Here is a 19,224-nt window from a genome sequence, read left to right as displayed (position 1 = left end):
TTTTCCCTTCTCACTTTTTTTCCCTGTAGGTAAACCTAACATCCTGCCAAGGAAGCTATCGAGAGAAGGGTTCAATTCTGAAATATAAAAGATTTAATATCAGGAGGAAAAAAGTTTTCCCACCAGCTCTTAGGAAATTGCCACTAGCAGCAACTTCTAACACTTCACATTTTCACAACCACAGAATAAATGGGTTTAATTACAAATGCAAATTAATAAAGAATAATACTCAGTGAGTTTTTAGTTACCTTGGATTTGTATTATCTAAAACTGTTCTTTCCATCTATTGGTACATATAAACAAGAGTTAACTATATTATTCATTAAGATACAGCTTTTTTTTTTTTTTGATACAGCTTTTAACAAATAAATTTAACTCTTGATAACACTCTAAAATTGCTCCTCATGGGAAAATTTCATTTTTAGAAATCACCTGTTTATTTCTTACATGTTTTATCTTGAGAGGTAAACAGGAAAAAAAATTAGAAACTCTCAGTTTAAAAGTGTATATATGTGTATGAAAGGTGAGTGAGGTAAAGAGCTCTTCCTGTAACACCATCTGAACTACAGGAACTATACCAGTGAGCTAAAGTATAGAAAATTATGTCAATAACTCCTCCACAATATAAAGTACTGCTTCCAGAATCCACAAAATTTTAAAAAGGTCAAAACACGACAAATGAGAAACAGAACCGATTTTTAACTCCTATACATTCCCAGACTTTTAAGAGTATTATTTTCAAGAAAATGATCTCCCTCTTAACTTTTCTGACAAAATGTTTCTAATTTTTTTACAATAATGCTTCAATGACATTCAGATCTAAATACATCAGATATAAAAAGAGCTACTTAATTTAATCATACATTTAATATTTAATCCTCACCTCTCTTTCTATGAGATGATGCCAAATCCAAATCAACATTTCGTCTTCCACTCTGTTAAGTTAAAAACAAATAATAAAATTTAATTGTGAAAATAATTTCAAGATTAAGACTTGAGAGTACTAGAATAAAAAATAATCTATATAATTATTGCAATGTGCTACTTATTCACCAGTCAACTCAGGCTAAGAAAACAAGTCTCTAAAAACCCAGTGAAAACAGCTCAAGAAAGCTCAGGCACATGACTCTGAGAAACTAATACACAAAATCAATGTGCACATTAATTAACAGTGTAAAGTAGCAGAACTTTTTCTTTGTCATCACCGTTTCCTCTTTGAAATCGTTGTCTTTTATCTTCCAAACACAGTATGATCTCTTATTAATACCCTCAAGATGCCTAAAGCCCCTGTAGCAAAGTCTCATTTTCCAAAATTACTACTTGTTCTACCTTCACTTTCTATTGGTTCTAAAATTATTAGCCTTGGCTAGGTGTACAGAAGAAGAGAATCTTATAAATCCACACTAGCAGAAGACTAAGACAGTCCTAAGCCTTCTAGTTGTATTTTAACAGGTTTTTTAAAACCTGTTAAAATAAAGAAATCTCAAATTGGTGAAACTGCAGTCAGCTTAATAAAACAGTGCAGGCTTTTAGGAAGAACAGAAGTATATTTCTGTGTGCGTGTGTTGAGGAGGCACTGGTGACAACTATCTACTCTCTCTTATGTAAAGACAACCATATATTGGTTGTCTGTATAAACCCATAACTTATATTTATGCACAGATATGACATTAGGATCTCAGCAATTTCAACTGCACTCTATCACACAATAAAAAAGTTGGTGGCAAAGAAGAAAGCCTGCAGAAGTGACAAAACAGATCTATTTAGGAAACGTTATTTGGAAAATCTTTTCCTGGTAACCCACATTGTGGATAAATACATTTTGTTTTACATACACACACACACACCAGAAATAAGCATGCTACCAGGCCATTTGGTGCTGGAAAAAACAACAAAGAGTTGTCATGATACCTGAAAATATTACCATGTCATGCAATGTAACATTTTTATCAAACAGTACCTTTGCCATTAGGGATTACTGAAGAAATTTATCTCAGGCCTCAGAACCAGAAATATCTCAGTTTTTCTCGAAAATAAAAACTTTTTACTTTTTGTTTTTATCTTTTAGTCATTGTGAACCATGCAACTCATATTTTTCCTATTCAGTGGCCCATATCTAGGAGAACATTACAGGATACATGAGGAGGTATGCAAATCTTACTCAGGACTTTATTTTCCTCTCTCAGCTTCTTCTAGTCCTAATTCATTCTCTTATACTTTTATAAATAGTATTTACTTTTGAATGGTAAATCCATTTTTTTGTGAAAGAAGTGGGTAGGGAAATGAGGGAGGTAGATTAGGAGAGTATAGTAAGAAATGATGGTAAGTACAACATTTGCCAATCAAACAGTTAAACTTGGGTTTAACTGTGTAACTGTTGACTTAGGTTTCTCTGTTTACTAAAACAAGAGAAACAGATAATATATCACATAAAACTCTTTATAAAAGAAGATTAAAACACAGGTTTAGCATTAAGCTGATTAACTTCAGTTATTTTAAGAAAGCATTTCATTCATTAACAATTCAGGATAAATAAGTACTACTAGATGTTAAAGATATGAATGATAATCCTAAATGAACTCAGACAGAAGGGTAACATATTTCAGCTGGAAAATTTCACATTGCCCCCATGGCTTGGTCCTCTTTGTCTATGTGAGGCTCAAAACTGAAGGCTCAGCCTAGGTCTCCTCATCAAGAGAATTTGCTCTCTCTAGTTCTTGATTTTTCCACTTCTTATGACACTATCTCTCTAAATATTCCATAAAAGATGATCAAAAGTCTATCTTTTTTAAAATTATGTTTATTAATTTTTTTTAAACTATAGAAACCAGACTTGGCAGTTAGACCTAAGTTCAACCCACCTCCATTTATTCGTCTTCCTATTATGTTGTGAAAACATAACTTTCAGCATTTTCAGTTTAAATTGTATTCCTAAACTTGTTTTTCACAACAACCCAGGGAGGCAAGCATAACAGGCAGAGATATTCCCCATCTCAAAGATAAAAATGCTGGAGCTCAGAAAGCTAAAAGTGTCAGGCCCCAGATCAAAATAAACAGTTTTGTGATTAAATCAGATTTCATTGTTTATTTCCAAAAAGTATGCCACTTTAACTCTCATTTTTTACCTTTTCATATCAGTTGAAATAATTGTCAATTATTTACAATGTGCAAAGCACAATGTTGGAAATATGAGGGGCGCTAAAAAAGGAACTCTAGAACTCTGAAGAGGTCTACTGGAAAGAAATACTAATAATATATAAGTAAATCCAACAACTAGAGAAAGTTCACAAGCAGCAACAGAGTTCCAGTGCAGCCAAAAATTTAAAAATTAATAAATAAAATTTTTTAAAAATTAAGTAAGTCCAACATGAGACAAATCATTAGTGGTTTATTAGAGCTACTAACAAACTGCCAGGGAAACAACAAAGTCACTGTTGAGTAATCTTAGGTAAACTTTTGGAAGAGGTGACATTTTAACCAGTCCTTAGAAGAAAGGCAAGACTTCATCAACAAAGGAAAAGGACATTTAAGGCAAACAATCATCGAGCAGAGGCCCAAAAGGTATGTTTGGGGTCTGGCGGATGGACTACTATGCTATGGCAAAATTGCAGGTTACTGCAAGGAAACGTGCTTCAAAAGCAGGCAGGTAACATTTTCCAGAATCTTTGATTTCTGGGCAGTCACTGAGTTTTTTTGTTTTTTTGTTTTTTTTTTTTAAATAAGAAGGCAGCATGAATAAGAAAGTAGCATGACCAGCAGGTGTTCTGCTGTTGAAGTGTGTTCTTGTTTTGGGTGTTTTTAAGAGCTCCAGCTCTGGCAGCAATATCGAAGGAGAGGGACTGGAAAAGGCAGGGAGATCAGTTTGAAAACTACCCATTTCAGGCAAAGGTAACAAGGGCCTAAATTAAAGAGCTGAAAGAACAAATAGGCACAGAAATTTTACCAAAATAGATCAAATATTCATTTTTTAAAAAAATATTTAATGACTATCTACTGTGTGCCAAGCACTACAGGTACTTGAGATACAGCCATGAAAAAATCAGCAAACATTTCTGTCCTCAGGGAACTTATATTCTAGTGTAGGTAAGAGAAACTGATAAATACAGCAACTAAATAATGCTAGGTACTCGGCGGGGGACGGGTATCAGCTTCCCTGATAGCTCAGTTGGTAAAGAATCCATCTGCAATGCAGGAGACCCTGGGTCAGGAAGAGCTGCTGGAGAAGGGATAGGCTCCCCATTCCAGTATTCCTGGGCTTCCTTTGTGGCTCAGCTGGTAAAGAATCCACCTGCAATGCAGAAAATGCAGGAGACCTGGATATCAGCTTCCCTGATAGCTAGCTCAGTTGGTAAAGGATCCACCTGCAATGCCAGAGACCCTGGGTCAATCCCTGGTATGGGAAGATCCCCTGGAGAAGGGAAAGGCTACCCACTCCAGTATTCTGGCCTGGAGAATTCCATAGACTGTATAGTCCATGGGGTCACAAAGAGTCGGACACAACTGAGTGACTTTCATTTTCACTGTGGGGGTAGAGTGGGAGGGACAGAACAAGGCAAAGTGGACAATGAGTGAACATCTGAAAAGGAGAGCAAACTGGAGTTTCAAATAGAGTGATCAGGGTAGGCATCACCAAAAGAGTAACATTGGAACAAAGGGTTGAAATAAGGGCATCTGCCTGCAGACAACAGTATTACAATTAGAAAAAACGGCCATGTAAAGGTCCTATGGGGAAGCTGTGTGGTATGTTCACGCAAAACCCAAGAGGTCAGTGTGGCAAGAAGGAGGGTCATCAAGGAGGAGAGGAGCAGCAGAGGAGACCAGAAAGGAGTGAGACCAGGATTGTAGAATGGTACAGATCCCTATAAGTCACTGGAAGTTCTGAGAATTGTCACAGTTAGGAGAATAAATAAAGAGACTGATCAACTTGGAAAATCAAAAGGACAGAAAGGAATTCTCAGTAGATGGTAAGACTGAGAATGTGAAATCAGGACACAGAGATACTAATGGGAATTAAGAAGAAAAGGAGGAAGAACAAACAAAAACATACAATGAAACTTGCTTGAAGACACTGTTAAACCTTCCTAGAGGAGGAATCTTTCACACTTAGAAGTTTCTTTTAAACAATAGCTTCATATTTATGTAGCATTCCATACTTCTCAAAAACACTTTCACATCTATTTTCTCTGTTCACACAAGAGAGGAATTTCAGAGCTAAAAATGGACTGCATTAATCAATCCAAAAACTACAGGCTAGAAACTATAAAACTCCTGAAGGAAAACACAGGCAGAACACTCCTTGACATAAAGCACAGCAAGAGCCTCTTTGACCCACCTCCTAGAGTAAATGGAAATAAAAACAAAAATAATCAAATGGGACCTAATTAAACTTAAAAGCTTTTGCACAGCAAAGGAAATTATAAATAAGATGAAAAGACAACCTTCATAATAAGAGAAAATAATTGCAAATAAAGCAACTGAAAAAGGATTAATCTCCAAAATATTCAAGCAGCTCATGCAGTTCAATATCAGAAAAGCACATAACCCAATAAAAAACAGGAAGAAGATTTAAACAGACATTTCTCCAAAGGAGATATACAAATGGTCAACAAACACTTGAAAAGATGCTCAACATCGCTCCTTATTAAAGAAATGCCAACCAAAACTACAGTGAGGTATCACCTCACACTGGTCAGAATGGCCATCATCAAAAAATAAATGTTGGAGAGGATGTGGAGAAAATGGAACCCTAGTACTGTTGGTGGGAATGTAAACTGATACAGCCACTATGGGGAATAGCATGGAGATTCCTTTAAAAACTAGGAATGAATCTACCATATGACCAAGCAAACCCACTACTGGGTTTGCTTGAGAAACCCACAATTCAAAAAGACACATGTACCCCAGTGTTCATTGCAGCACTATTCACAATGGCCAGGACATGGAAGCAACCTAGATGTCCATCGACAGATGAATAGATAAAGATGTGGTACATGTATACAGTGGAATATTACTCAGCCATAGAAAGGAACGAATTTGAGTCAGTTGAACTGGGGTAGATGAACCTAGAGCCTGTTAGACAGAGTGAAGTAAATCAGATAGTGAAAAATAAATATCATATATTAATGCATATATATGGACCTAGAAAAATGGTACTGATGTACCTATTTGTAGGGCAGAAATAGAGATGCAGATCTAAAGAATGAACTTGTAGGCACAGCAGGGGGAAAGAGAGGGTGGAATGAATTGAGAGAGTAGCATTGAAATATATATACATCACCAAGTATAAAACAGACAGCTAGTGGGAAGTCACTGGGGAACTCAGCCTGTGTTTTGTGCTATCCTATCCCCCTAGAGGGATAGGATAAAAGGTGGGGAGTAGGAGGGAAGGAAGCTCAAGAGGGGATATTTATTTATTTATTTATTTATATTGGAGAAGGCAATGGCACCCCACTCCAGTACTTTTGCCTAGAAAATCCCATGGACGGAGGAGCCTGGTAGGCTGCAGTCGATGGGGTCGCTAGAGTCGGACACGACTGAGTGACTTCACTTTCACTTTTCACTTTCATGCACTGGAGAAGGAAATGGCAACCCACTCCAGTGTTCTTGCCTGGAGAATCCCAGGGATGGGGAAGCCTGGTGGGCTGCCATCAATGGGGTCGCACAGAGTCGGATACGACTGAAGCGACTTAGCAGCATATATATATATACTTATGGCTAATTCACATTGTTGTAAGGCAGAAACCAACACAACATTGTTAAGCAATTATTCTCCAAAAAAATGTTAAAAAAAAAAAAAGCTCTTCAGCAGTAGAATCAGGGTCAGTAGCCAAGTCTAAAACAGTAGTCAAGTCTAACACATTACCACATACACAACAGGCACTACTATCCTCGTATCACACAATGAGACACTAAGGCCCAGAGAGGTAAAGTAGCACATACAGATTCACATAAAAGGCACAGGAACAGTCAAAATGAAAATCTAGCTATCAATTCCAAGTCCAAAGCTACCCAAATAGAAGCTATCAGACTGTTCTCATTCTGTAATTTATTTAACCCATCACACTACAGCACACATTACTTCCTACTTCTTATATAGATCAGCATCTCATTTCTTTGATTTTTACCTTAAATGCCTGCAATCCAGATCCTGAGGCTTTTTTGATAGGTAACTGAGAGCTACTGAAAGATTTTAAGTAGAGGAGGTAAAAACAGATTTGTATTTCAGGAATATTATTCTAGTGAAATGTTGAAGACAGGTGTAAGACAAGAGAGGGAACCAGTTTGAAGGTTTTGTACTAGGCCAGGCAAAAGAGAAGAAAAATTTGAGACAGAACAGTGGCAGGAAGGATGGACAGGACATATTAGAAAGGTATTAGGAGTAAAATTTTCAAGGTCGGACTAATTGGACTATGCAGAGTGAGGAGGACCAGGAAACAAGAAAAAGTAGAGGCAAGGATGCGGAGAAGGCAACGGCAACCCACTCCACTGCTCTTGCCTGGAAAATTCCATGGACGGAGGAGCCTGGTAAGCTGCAGTCCATGGGGTCGCTAGGAGTCGGACACGACTGAGCGACTTCACTTTCACGCATTGGAGAAGGAAATGGCAACCCACTCCAGTGTTCTTGCCTGGAGAATCCCAGGGATGGGGGAGCCTGGTGGGCTGCCGTCTATGGGGTCACATAGAGTCAGACATGACTGAAGCTACTTAGCAGCAGCAGCAGAGGCAAGAATGAACTTATGTTTCCAGCCTGGGGAGTTAATACTAAGATACTGGATGGGAAATAACAGGTTTGGGAGAAAAACGAGTTTATTTTTGGATAGGTTAAGATTGTGGTCACCTGACATGTTCAGGTAGAATGTCCATCAGGGAGTGAGATACACAAACTTTGAGTTTAGGAAGAAGTCAGGGCTAAAGAAAGTAATCTGAGAGTCACTAACATACAGGTGATAAATACCTATGCAATAAAGTTATCTCATTTCTCTTAAAAGTTCTTTTTAAAAAAACATTTTTGTCTAAAACAAATGTATATTACTTACTCTAACCAAACTCTTATGTATTTATACAAAAATCCTTTACTGAATCTAGGTATACCTACCAGTGCGTAACCCTCTTCATCTGATTCAGGCTGAGACAAATCAGATTCACTCCTCGATTTGATCAGTCTATAATTTGGACTTGCGTGGACTAGCCGGCTCTCTGCAGTAAGACTTTCACTCCTGTCTCACATGCACAAAGAAAAGTTTTTCGATTTGGGACTGTTAGTGAACATAAAATTGAATGGAACTAGCAGCATAGAGATAAAACACACACACAGTGAAGAGTAATTATGACTGCTGATGGAAAATCCTGGCTCTCAGTTAGGTCTAAGTACAAAGTCTACTTAATCAATTACAGAGATATGCAAATATTTTCATATGTTTCTCAACTACTATTGCTTATATGTATGAAAAACTGTGCTGTCTCATTTAATCAGAAATTTATACTCCAGGTTGAACTAGGATCACTCTATACATTAAATTCATCTGTCAATTTGTATTTCCTCCTCCATGTCTGTGTTAACCTCAGAATAAATCATTTCAATGCATACAGAAACAAAGGGAGAAGAAATGTTTTAAGTTTCTACTCAGTCCCACCTGGTCATAAGTCCACCCCCTTCAGAGGTACTTGTGGAAGGCTGCTGCAACTGTCCTTCTTCCCTTCGCTTCTGAAGCTCCTCAATCACAGGACTTACTCCTAATATTAACAGGGCACATCGATGGATCACGGAGTTGCAGGCAGCAGTGTACACATCCTGACCCTCAGGAAGGTCTGTGCTCACCCTTCGCTCTTGCTGAGCCTGAGGAGGTGGATCATCAGCTCGAGCCCCAGACCCTGCCCCACTGTTCATTCTATCTCGATCTCGGCTACGAGCTACTTCACGGGCTGAGAGGAAACACTGAAAGATTTCTGTAACATGCAACACAAAAACAAGGTCTTAACACATGGGGAGAGAAGAGCAAAGAAAATAACAATAAAAATAGTCAAAAAGTTTGGACCAAAAACTTACTGAAAGAGGGAAAATTATCTTTTAGACATTAAATACAGCATCTAAGTAAAAATTTTACCGAAAATATATGTATAATACTAAACTTATAAAAATTACAATAGGAAGTACTCATGCCTTTATAGAATTTAGATTTGGTTGATTCTATTTCTACTCTTATGAGTTTGATCAGTAGTTTGCAAAGTGTGGTTCCAGAAGAGCAGCATCAACATCATCCAGGCACTTGCTAGAAATGAAAAATACTGTGCCTCATTCAGACTGTCTAAATCAGAAGCTCTAGGCACGGAGCCAGCAATCTGTGTTTGAACAAGCCCTCCAGCTGATTTTGAAGGCCATCATAGTTTGAGAACCACTGGGTTAGATAAAAATAACTGCCCATTTCTGAAATGTTCACAACCTTGGTTTGAAAATTGTCAGGATACAAGAGAAAAAGACAAAGTTTAAGTTGCATTAGTTTAAATGAAAAGCTCTTTTTCCCCTTCCAAAGTCCATATAATTCCTAACATCTACACGTTGTTGTATTTTGAACATATTAAATAAGCACAACCATTAAAGGTCTTTGCTGAAACAGAACTGGATTCTACTAAATGTCCATCTAATGCCAGCCCTCCCCAATTTACAAGTGTAAAAAGTCAGTGGGTTTAACAAGGTTCTGATGCAGTGGTAGATATTTCACAAGAGGAAAAGAATATTTTGCTCAAATTTGAGTGAAGGTGGTATTTTTAACAGAGAAACTAGGCAAAAAAGTTAGTAAAATACTAGGGTCATCTATTAATATGGAAGTGGTGGTAGTGGTGGTTTAGTCACTAAGTAATGTCTGAGTCTTGCAACCCCAAGGACTATAGCCCATCAGGCTCCTCTGTCCATGAGTTTTCCCAGGCAAGACGTTTGCTATTTCCTTCTCCAAATATGGAAATACAAACTTTAAAATAGATCTGTATATTTCAAGATATTATGATAATATATTCATTATGCTATTGAAAGTCCCTTATTTCTAAGAAAAACAAACCAATGAACTAACAGTCCAGAGCTGGAAACCAGTTAAAGTAATAAAGAGAATTGTCACTGGAATTCTGGGCAGACTTGGTTCTAATTTCAGCTGCTACTACTTGTGGCCCTAGGCACATAATTTTCCCTCCTTAAACCTGAGTTTGTCCATCTTTAGAACAAGGTAATACTAGAAATCATCTGATAAGACTGAGAGGATTATGAGTTAATCTATGTGAAGCATTTGACCCAAAGACCAGCATATAATTGATACTCAAAAATGGTATTTAGTTTAAAAATTATTACACTCTGGTTAACTATAATGCTTTATTACACAGTAATTGAAGTTATATTTTGTTACTGTGCTTTTCCCCTTTAGTCTTTGCTTTCAGGAATTTCTAAACTAAACCTTCAGTTCAGTTCAGTTCAGTCACTCAGTAGTGTCTGACTCTGTGACCCCATGAATCGTAGCACGCCAGGCCTCCCTGTCCATCACCAACTCCCGGAGTTCACTCAAACTTACGTCCAACCTTAAGCTCATCCAAAAATGTTCCCTCAGCCTAGGTTTTAAAACTATAACTGTTCTCTGGGAATTCCCCGGTGGTCCAGTGGTTAGGACTCAGCATCACTCTCACTGCCGGGACCCAGGTTCAATCCCTGGCCACGTGGTAAGGCACCCCTCAAAACTATATTGTATATAATTATAATTATCCTCCTATTCTTCATCTCTAATTCCCTCTTCTCCATTTGGACCTTATATTTTTTCTTGTTTTAATAGGCTTTGGCCTTGTTTTGGGCTATCTCAAAATCATTTTTAGAAATATGCAAAACACAAATAAACCGGTAACAAATTAAGTGTCAAACTGAAGAATAGAGACAACCTCAACACCAAATGCAGAGATGGCCATGTTTTAGGCTACGAAACTGAATATATACTTTAACTTGACATAGCCAAATCACTCAAAAAATACTAACAAATATTTAAAAGTTTTGGGATTTCTCTTTAAACATTTAAATGATTACATTTTAAAACTACCTGTAGCCTTATAATATAAAACCATGAAAAATGTCATTCACCAGCCAATAATATTCTCATGTAATATTCTCAACCAACAATATTATCTCTTGCTTTCTACTGAAAACAGCAGTATAGTCAGTGGGTGAAGTTTATAATTTAAAAAGTTCTGCGTATGGTCTCTCTCCTCCTCACCACTTAGAAGTCAGTCAGGCGAATGGACAATTTGGTACCCCTAGAGAACATACTTTGAATGACCCTATTCAATGGACACGACCCTAGTCTCTGGACACGACTGAGCGACTGATCTGATCTGATCTGATTCAATGACTCATGGGCATCACTTCATGAATGAAACTTAGTGAAACAGGTACTATTTCCAAAAGCCTGCATATACAGCTTTTCAGCCCCAAACCCCCAATCCAATAGCTTGAATGGAACTAACACAGTTTTAAGAGCTGAAACATTAGCTAACCAGATCATCAAGAGAATATAGGATCCTTTTAGAAAAACTGTAAAGAAATGTTTGCCTCTCTGTCAGTTTCCCTACCAAAAAGAATGCCACAGTGTGCATCTGTAAAGCAAAGGGTGTACTCACTGCCAGCTGTCATCACTTCGTGTTCTCGTTCTTCCTCCTCATCCTCTGGCTCTGGATGTCCTTCTTCCCGATCTCGCTCAGCCTGTTCTTCCATTTCAGCTTCTTCATCAATGGTCCGGGTAAATGAATGCTCCTGAGGATCAACATCTGCGGAGTCTTGGTTTTCCGAGATCTTAAAGAAATAATCAGAGCTACACTAAATATATATATTTTAATTTTGAAAAAATCATTAAAACCTTGATTCTTTATCATGAAAAATAATGTTAACAGCAATAAGAACTTACAAATTTTACCACAAAAACACAAAAGATATACTGGATAAATCTGAAGAGATTAGAAAGAATGTACAGAGACAACTCACTAAGCTCTCTTCCTCAACATTTTGATTGTTCTGCTGTAAACTGCTAAATTAAAATGACCTGAGTACGACAATAAGCATAAAAGGTAATTAAAGAACATGAAATTTAATTCTATTCAGTCTCCCTCAAGTTGTCTATGTTATTGCTACTCTGTATGAATGTTTAATAATTCTAATTTAAAAAAAACAGTGTTTAACCTTTTATTGGTGAAAATATTTAAGTTATACTCTCTTAGCAAATTTCAGTTATATAAACGTATTATTTTTTAATTATTTTCTCACTTGGCCCTTGAAGAAACCAAAAGTTAGAAATCTGATAAGGACAATGTTATTCCCCTTGGTGGTTATGATACCTAGTAGTCATCTAAAGAAAAGAGTCCTTATTATAGGTGTGATTCATGGTTAGATGGGGATACTGAGCAGTCAGTCAGACTCGCACAAAACATAAGTCATGTATCCTCACAATATGCTAGGTTTCAAATGTGAGCTTCAACAAAATGGCTGATTAACACATTTCATGGGCTTTCAAAGTGAAAGTGAAAGTGAAGTCGCTCAGTCGTGTCTGACTCTTAGCGACCCCATGGACTGCAGCCTACCAGGCTCCTCTGCCCATGGGATTTTCCAGGCAAGAGTACTGGAGTGGGGTGCCATTGCCTTCTCTGATGGGCTTTCAAGGTCACTCACAAATAATCAGATCCACAAATATTAAATCAGTGCATGCTAAAAGAATACTATAATACAAATGCAGAGATAAAGTTTGGTTTTTAAAATCTAAGATCTATATAATGGAGTTATGAAGCTTCAAAGAAAGTTTCAAAGAAATTTATATGTATAATTATATATATGTATCAGGCTACACTCATAATTATAGGATCATGTTATCAGAATTATCAAGCACTTCAGAAATCATTTCAATTTTGTTGTAAGAATTACTTCTAGAACATCCTTAATAAAAGCCTGCCTCCAGTGGCAGGCAACTCTAATCATTAGAAGGCTTTTTTCCTTACATTCATTCTTCACTCAGTTGTTACCCTTTGGTCCTACCTGTGTCCTCTGGAACAACAGGGAACATGTTTATGTCCTCTCCTGCATGAAGCCCTTTAAGTATCTTTAAGGCGGCTAACATGAGACTCCCCTTTGTTTTCATTTTCTAATCTAAACATTTTTGACATTTTCCAGTTCTTATATAAGATGATTAACCAATCTAAGGTAGTTTAATATCCCTCATAAGTTATGGCACCCCAAATCAAATAGGATAATTCAAATGTTGTCTGATCAATGTAAAATAAAGGAATAATATTTCATATGATTTGGACAATTTGTTATTACCTATACGGCCTAAGAATATATAAACTCTCAGAAGCCATATCACACTTGATAAATAAGTGGCTAAATAAATCTCAATTTTCTACTTATCCTATTTGTTTCACTAGAAAAAGAACTATTCAACATTTATTGAACATCTGCAATAATTAAGGCACATTTTTTTCCCCTTCACATAAACCAACATGGAGCTATCTCTTATAGCTTGCAGAAAAATAAGAGAAATTAACTGATTTCCAACTTTACCCATCTGTCTCTTGACGATGACCTGGTCTGAATAAGTTCAAGGTTCTTGCAAGCAAGTAAACGACTTCGAACTTTGTACACACAACGGTATACTTCTGATAAGCTTTTACCAGGTTGATATCTAAATAAAGGACCAAAATAGAAAAGTTAATTTCCAATATCATGAGAGCAAATATTTGTCTGAGGATAGTTTTAAGTTACTTGCCGGCTTTCTCCACATGCTTGACTGAGTAAATTTGTGTGTTTCAGAAGAGCTGCAAGAACAAATCTAGACACAGTGTCCAAGAGTGACTCATTACTCAAAGTTGCACTGTCCCAATCTGAAAAATAAATGATACACTGACATTTCAGAGAAAACATTTCAGAGGTCATTTTAATAGCTTTCGTAACCCAACACCTGAATTTTATCATTTTTCTAAGCAATTACTTAGCAAATGAACCTACTACATCCCACATACTGGAAATAAAAGTACAGTAGTAAATAAAACTAAGTCCTGGATCTCACAGAGCGTATATTCCAGTTGGGGGGCATGTGTGTGCTTAGTCACTCAGTCGTGTCCAATTCTTTGTGATGCTATGAACTGTAGCCCGTCAGGCTCCTCTGTCCATGGGGATCCTCCAGGCAAGAATACTGGAGGGGGCTGCCATGCCCTCCTCCAGGGGATTTTCCCAATCCAGGGATTGAAGCCAAGTCTCCTGCATTGCAGGAGTATTCTTTACTGTCTGAGCCACAAAGGAAGCCAAGAGGGGCATAAGGAGACAGTAAATAAAAACATTATTATGACAGATAAGTGCTATGGAGAAAATTAAAGCATAGTAAAGAGAACAGGGAATACTGTACTGTGTAAGTTTACTATTTTTTATAGATTGGTTTGGGAAGGTCTCAGATATGGCTACAATCAAGAAGAGAGATCTAGATGACGTAGAGAAGAAGCCATACAGAAACATCATCCTTTCAAAAAAACTATGTCAAGGCTCTGAGGCGAGTTAAAGGAGACCAATACAGTTAGAGCAAAATATGGGTGCACAAGAGTAGTAGGAGACATCAGAAAGCTGTCAGAGACCAGATCACATACGGCCTTACATGCCATTTCAAGTCCTCTTGGTTTTACTCTGAGGAAAATTGGAAGGATCATTAGAAAATTTTGAAGAGATATGAGATGATATGATCTGTGTTTTAAAATAAAAAAATAAAAACTATCTTCTGAGTGAATAATAAAGAATGAAGAAATGTGTGAATTAAGGGAAGTGTTTGGAAACAGAGGGGTCCGTGATCCTTTGTTTATAGTCATGTAAACTAGAAAGCTGTTGGTCTGAATCACTATGTAATAAATCTCTTATATTGAAAAAAAAAAAAAAAAGGCTCACTCTAACTGCTGAGTACAGAATTTACTATAGGTACAGCAATAGCAGAAGCAATTATTACAGTAATTCAGGTAAGAAATTATGGTGGCTCAGACCAAAGTAGTAGCAGTGGGAGTAGAAAGAAGAGGTCAGATTTCTTATGTATTTTGAAGACAGAAGTTGAAAGAATTTGTTGATGGATCAGATGTGAACGTCAGAGAAGTCAACGATGACTATAATATATTTAGAATGCAGTTGGCTTTTACCAAGAGAAGAACAGCCCTTTGGGAGGATGGATATCTGTAATCAGGTGTCTGTTTCTGAATAGTACCTTTTAGTTATCCTAGTAGAGATATTGAGTAAACTAGTCAAGTGTGTATATATCTGGTATTTGAAGTTACTGAAGTATCAATAGACACTATGAGTACATGTACATTTAGGTGGGTAAGAAATAAAACAACATTTGGACAGAAATGAGTACATGCAATTGAAAACCCAAATCACAGCATTAGATGATGAGAACTAGTGAGCTGCTTTCTTTATTCCATGTTAGCACACTGGTACTGTAAAAAGGCGATACATTCAGTAGATTCCAAATGGGGATATGGGAGTTTACTGTCTACTCCACTCCCAGAATGTCTGCTAAACTCTGTTAATTTGAAAGATTTATCATGTTACTTAAAAACAAAACCAAGCAAAAAACACCCTTGGAAAATATTAAGCCCCAAGTTATCTTCACTTGTTCTCAATTCCTTTTTAAAACTCCTATCTTAAGAGAAAAGTTTTAAAGATGGACTTTCCAGTCCTTTCTGGATGCTTAGGTAAAAATTTAGGTTCAGACTTACCTATTTTACAGGTGAAAAAATGAATATAAACACATCAGATTTTAAGAAAATCTTACAGCTAGAGAATCTTAAAATAACAGTTTGTATTACATACAAAATTTTCCACATTAGGTTTTTGAGAGATCTGTTCCAAGGGATTGCTTGCTATTCTAGAAAACTGCTATGACTTAAAACCAAACAAGATCTTATTTCAAGTAGCCTAATATTCAATTTAAAAGCAAACTAAAGTGACATCCTTTGCAGTGTTTCAAATTTAGCAGGGACCATCCTCCTTTGCAATGTTTAAAAGGTTCTTTTAAAACACCTTCACTAAAGTTATAGTCATTTCATACCAAGCTCTACAAAATGTTTCCACTATTCAGGTATAAAATCTAGGCTATATACCTAGACTTTGTGTAGATATATGGTGTAAAAGCAAATGAACAATGGAGACATAGAGTTTTTATTCCTCTTACGTTTACATTGTTTTTAAAAGTGCTCACTGCAAAGTAACAAGTGACAACATGATATAAAAATACCTAACTGCACATTCCAAGAAAATGATGAAATAAGAGAATATCAGAAAATATGACTTAGAAAACAAGCTTTGTTTCTCCTCCACTATCATACTTTTCTACCACTGGTGAAAGTCAATATAATAGAATGAGTAAATAAATAAATGACAGACTGCATGAGATTCAACTTTCAAACATATCATCTCACTGATGTTTTAAAGATCTGAATGATACATATCTCATTTTTATTATATAAAGTATTATAAAAGGTGAACAAGCATTTACTTTTACCATTTTTATCACAGAAGGAAGAAAAGAAACAGGGAATTGCAGATGAAAGAAACAACATGGAGAAAGATAACTAGGTATGTATTCTGAAAAATCCAAGACATTGCTAAAGGGGGAAAGCGTGAGGGACTTCTCCAGCGGTCCAGTGGTAAAGACTCCTTGCTTCCAATGCAAGTGGCTCAGGTCTGATCCCTGGTTGGGGAACTAAGATCCCACATGCTATGTGGTACAGCCAAGAAAATTTTTAAAAATAAAATATTTTTAAAGCGGAGGGGAAGCAAGAGAGCTGACAGGTAGTCAGGTATATCCTTTAAAAACCTGTACATATTTGGCAAAACTAATACAATTATGTAAAGTTTAAAAATAAAATAAAATTGGAAGAATAAAAAAAAAATAAAATAAAATAAAATAAAATAAAAAAAAAAAAAAAAAAAAAAACCTGTACATAAAACAACTATATTAATCAATTAATCAACAGAAACTGAAATACCACTATACACTTTCATTACACTTTACTGCTGTACTTAGTAATATACCTCATTTCAAACTAGTATCTTCAACAGCACTCTAAAAGAGTAAAGTAGTTTACAGAAGAGGAAAATGACCAGACGCAGAACTCAAGACATCTACATACACATCATTTCAGTTCTTAACCAGGGCTTGCAAAGGGAAGAGATTCATTAAACAAACTCTTATATTAGATCCATTTACACCACATGGAATCCTTCAGTAAAATGCTGCCTCTGGATTTATTATTCTTTATAAAAATCTCAATTTTTCCACACTGGATTGTCTTCAAACAGGATATATGTACATAAAAATACACAGGGTGGTTTCCACAAAAAGGAATAAGAACTGTTTTTAAAATGCTAATTGTAAAATTCCTTTTTATATAAGAAATACTGTTATTTCTGTGATTTTCTATTTATATATATTACACATATATTAGTTGGTATTATGAGCAATCTACATATTTATCCCCTTTATCCTCTTTACTTTACCTTTACTAATAGCATAATCCTGCATGCTGATCCAAAGGCTTCGAGCAGGCTCTTTTGAACAACCCAAGGCCAAGTCTACAAAGACAGCAATTTCAGGCCGCAATTTATAATCAAAAGGCTTCTGTTCCTCATTTCCCGAAAGAGCTACTTCTAATAGGCAACTCATACATTTATCTAAAAAAAAAAAAATTACACAAGTTATCAATTCCAATAAATTTTGGTGCTACAAATAAAATCTTACCATATTTACTTAATGAGTGTGAAATGATATATTTCAAACCATTTTAAGTAGATGCTATAGAGGTAGTCTTTTAATGCTTCTCAATTCAGGGTAGTACGCCTTTCTTGGTGTGACTACATGAACAACATTCCAAGAAGGAGTTCTGGCATTTTGGTAGGCAGGGCCCTACATGTGCAGCACAGTCTTATGTGACAAAGAACTTTCTTGTTCAAAATGGGTTGATATACTTACTGAGAAACATGGAATCATTGGGAAAGAGACTAGCCAAGATTTTTTTTTTTCTTTTTGTAGACTTAAGGGAAAACAATCACTTAAGGATAATTTCAGGGAGATCAAACATATTGATACTTATATAAATAATTTCTCAACTGACATTTATATTTGTTCAGGTGGTTCCTAACTTTTCAATGAGACACTGGGCATTAAGAATTCATTTTCCATTTAAAAAACAAAACATTTCACTAAATGATAGGTTCCCGGGCTAACACCCAAAGTCAATTTAATTTAACCCATGATATAACTGAATTATCATTCATTTTTATAAAGACAAGACCCATTTCCTAATATAAAGACTTCCCCAGTGGCTCAGTGGTAAAGAATCTGCCTGTGATGAAGGAGACCTGGGTTTGATCCCTGGGTCAGGAAGATCCTCTGGAGAAGGGAACAGAACCCATTCCAGTATTCTTGCCTGGAGAATTCCATTGACAGAGGAGCCCGGTGGGCTATAGTCTATGCGGTTGCAAAGAGCTGGACATAACTGAGTGATTAACACTGCTACATTTCCTAATATGACAAGTATTTAAACACAAAATGTAACATTTTAATAGTTACATAACTTTATAATTTAAAAACTGAAAAATAACATTAAAACTGAAATTGATTTTATTCATATCAAAGGCCAGTTAAGTGAGTAAAGTAGACAGAAATATGAGGAGGGTAGAGATAATGATACTTTTGCCCTCAGGAGGACGTTTGGAACTATCACAGAGTTAAACATTGATAGCATTGGAACCATCTTTATGATGTTAATTGTCCCTTGGAAAAAAAACATGATTTTACTTTTCTTTTATACAAATGTTCCTAAGTATCAATGGAATCACTTTCTGGTTCATAAATGAAACAGTGAATATATACTCCTAGCTGGAAAAGGAGGAAAGTCTTCAAAATCCCTCACTCCCACTCTCCAATCCCAAAGCAGAATCTCCGCAATTTTTGTCTTGGTTTCTACTTTTTGTTTCTCCTCTTCAAATTCTCTTAGATTGAGATTTCTTTTAGATTTTGCTTCTTGGACATTCTCTGAGTCTCCTTCTTTTACCAGAGAAATAATAAATTTAAAATCTAACAAGACTATATAGGCTATCTAATCTAACTCATTTCAAGGATTGAAATAAGAGGTCCAGAGAGATTGAAGGACCAATCCTAGATAAACAACTACACCATC

General features: G+C 36.2%; 1 protein-coding gene across 22 annotated transcripts in view; it reads right to left on the bottom strand.

The window, feature by feature from the left end:
- HERC1 (HECT and RLD domain containing E3 ubiquitin protein ligase family member 1) overlaps positions 1–19,224 on the bottom strand; it is a 231,896-nt gene that overhangs the window by 100,318 nt on the left and 112,354 nt on the right. For 17 of the 22 annotated variants that reach the window (XM_059890543.1, XM_059890540.1, XM_059890541.1 and 14 more), the window contains 7 exons: positions 17,543–17,716; positions 13,776–13,890; positions 13,571–13,691; positions 11,644–11,815; positions 8,634–8,973; positions 8,096–8,216; positions 884–935 (listed from right to left, as the gene is read on the bottom strand). In XM_059890543.1, the coding sequence (XP_059746526.1) occupies positions 884–935; positions 8,096–8,216; positions 8,634–8,973; positions 11,644–11,815; positions 13,571–13,691; positions 13,776–13,890; positions 17,543–17,716 (1,095 nt within the window). The remainder of the gene's footprint in view (positions 1–883; positions 936–8,095; positions 8,217–8,633; positions 8,974–11,643; positions 11,816–13,570; positions 13,692–13,775; positions 13,891–17,542; positions 17,717–19,224) is intronic. The other 5 variants (XM_059890549.1, XM_059890550.1, XM_059890555.1 and 2 more) reach the window with 1 other exon arrangement.

The sequence above is a fragment of the Bos taurus genome, chromosome 10 (assembly GCF_002263795.3).
Source record: "Bos taurus isolate L1 Dominette 01449 registration number 42190680 breed Hereford chromosome 10, ARS-UCD2.0, whole genome shotgun sequence".
NCBI classification, from domain to species: domain Eukaryota; kingdom Metazoa; phylum Chordata; class Mammalia; order Artiodactyla; family Bovidae; genus Bos; species Bos taurus.
This window is presented reverse-complemented; position numbering and strand designations above follow the sequence as displayed.